The following is a 2,130-nucleotide window of genomic DNA, read 5'->3' as shown; positions in this document are numbered from 1 at the left end:
AAAATGGCCGCTCCCAAACTCAGTGATCGTGACAAAAGTATATATTTTTTACCGATTAACGCTAAGTTAATTAAATCACAGCGAACAGATTCGGTTAAGGTAAAAATAATGATACATTGATTATTCCTTGCTGACCGGACTTTTCCTTTAACTACAGTGGAATACCGCTAGCGCCCTTCAGGGGGCGCTAAACGTTAAAAAGTCTAGTGCCCCCTGGTGCCTAAAAGTCACACAGTGTTGCTTTAGGTGGAAATACAACAAATTAAGTTTGATTTTAGTTACATTTATTTTTAATGACCTGAATAGAGATTCTAGGAAATTTCTTTTTCTATTTATTTAACAGCTACTGATTAAAATATATGATATATATATGTGTGTATATATTTGAAAATGATGGGATTGAGCGGTGATACCACTGTACGCCCTGACAGACAATCTACTGCCAAACAGGATCAGTAAAACAGCTCTTTCACATCTATCGCTGGAAGAAAACCACAAAATGTCGTCTCTCGGTCCAAATGAAAAGATTCTGAATGTTTCTGAAGAGCTTGGATCATCTGCTACCATTGGAGTCCAGCGTCCAGTTCTCATAATACATCCATTGACTATGTATGAGAGTGACAGACTGTTGCTTGGTATATACCTAATACTCCGGTTGAGTCGATCGGGTATTCCAATATGGAGGGCGTGAGTGTGTAGGGATACTCGTAAGGCGTGTAGATGATTCCAGACTCGGGTCCTTGCTGCACCAGCGCCGGGTGCGGATTGCCTCCGGGCACGAGGGCGGAGCTCTGGATCTGACGGATCAAAGGCATGATGGTGGGCGTGGTCACAGGGGCGGGGTTCCGCAGGGTGGGGGGCAGGACGGGCGTGGGGCCCGTGATGATCCGAGGCGCCTGAGGGGTCGCTAGAGGGAAGGCGGCATTGGCTGCACGGCGAAGCCAGCGTACAATACCGCGAGTGTGTCGCACGCCCACGCCGGAGCACGCACAACAGGCAGGGAAGGAGAGAAACACAAACAGTCCATTTAAGACGGCGAACAGAGGCATTGTTCACATGTACAGTGGAGTCCTGTGCTGACAGCCCTCCTGTCACCCACTCGCCCTCCTCCACATCTTAACTATGAGGTCATGCTTACGTGTCTTCACGTTGGCGTCTCTGTAGGTCCCATTGAGAATGGCCAGCTCCATCAGCTGCATCTTCTTCAGGTTGTCTTCCCCCTCAGCCTGCAGAGACACACATCACTCAGATAAACCACCACTCACTGGCAAAACTGTTGGAAAAGTCTGGACGCTTTCTAGCAGCAGTTTTCCAGTCCTCAAAGATCACTGGAAAATATTTATCTTGCTTTGGGGGAACCCAGAGCTGCCTGACTGTAAATCACAGAGTAAAGACCATAGAAGCAGGAGGCTTCGCTAATTAAACAGCTAAGATGAACTCATTAGACAACGTCAGTTACCTACAACCTAAAATGTTCCATTTTCATACAGACATTTCTATATTTTAGTGATGATTTATGTTAATTCTGATTAGGGCTGGGTTAAAAAAAAATCGATTCATCTTTACATTTTTGCAAAATCAATGTTTAAGGAATAAGATTGATTAGTTTTATAGTGACGCGCGTGACGTTCACAATTCAAATGAGCAGGAAAGATGCAAATATAGCCAATAGGTTGACTGAAGACATTAACAAATGGGGGCTGAGCAGGAAACACCCTGTAGTTGTTACAGAAATGCTGCACATTTGGTTTGTGCAGCGAAGATACTGCAGCTCATGCATGTCTGCTGTGTCACGTCTGCTCGCTCGAGTGAGGCTTCACTTTTTCACCAACAAGTTTGCACTTTTGAGACAGTTTTTCTCACATCTAGAGTTTAAACTGTCTGATTTCAAAGTTTAAACTTTGTGTTTAATGTGACAGGAAAAATAAAAATACATGAGTATTTTGAAACACAGTTGAACCACTTTCACTATTGTAAAAACAGATCAAATTGAATTGAATCGATTCAGGACTTTGGCTAAAATACCCAGCCCTAATTCTGATCATGGTTGGTTATTGCTTATGGAAACCAAGACTAAGGATGAGGCGGAGTTCTGAGTGAATGTTTCTCAAGGAGGTTAAGACAGAAATG

At 43.8% G+C, this 2,130-nt stretch overlaps 1 protein-coding gene across 3 annotated transcripts in view; it reads right to left on the bottom strand.

The window, feature by feature from the left end:
* LOC107090926 (protein quaking-B-like) overlaps nucleotides 1-2,130 on the bottom strand; it is a 38,375-nt gene that overhangs the window by 8,314 nt on the left and 27,931 nt on the right. For all 3 annotated transcript variants that reach the window (XR_001481503.1, XM_015384570.1, XM_015384571.1), the window contains exons 5-6: nucleotides 1,139-1,226; nucleotides 644-928 (exon numbers count right to left, since the gene is read on the bottom strand). Coding sequence is in view for 2 of the 3 variants with exons in the window: in XM_015384570.1 (XP_015240056.1) it covers nucleotides 644-928; nucleotides 1,139-1,226 (373 nt within the window). In the remaining variant the exon portion in view is untranslated. The remainder of the gene's footprint in view (nucleotides 1-643; nucleotides 929-1,138; nucleotides 1,227-2,130) is intronic.

The sequence above is a fragment of the Cyprinodon variegatus genome, unplaced genomic scaffold (assembly GCF_000732505.1).
Source record: "Cyprinodon variegatus isolate N-32 unplaced genomic scaffold, C_variegatus-1.0 Scaffold316, whole genome shotgun sequence".
Classification (NCBI taxonomy): Eukaryota; Metazoa; Chordata; class Actinopteri; order Cyprinodontiformes; family Cyprinodontidae; genus Cyprinodon; species Cyprinodon variegatus.
Note: the sequence above shows the minus strand (reverse complement) of the source record. Positions and strands in the feature narration are given on the sequence as shown.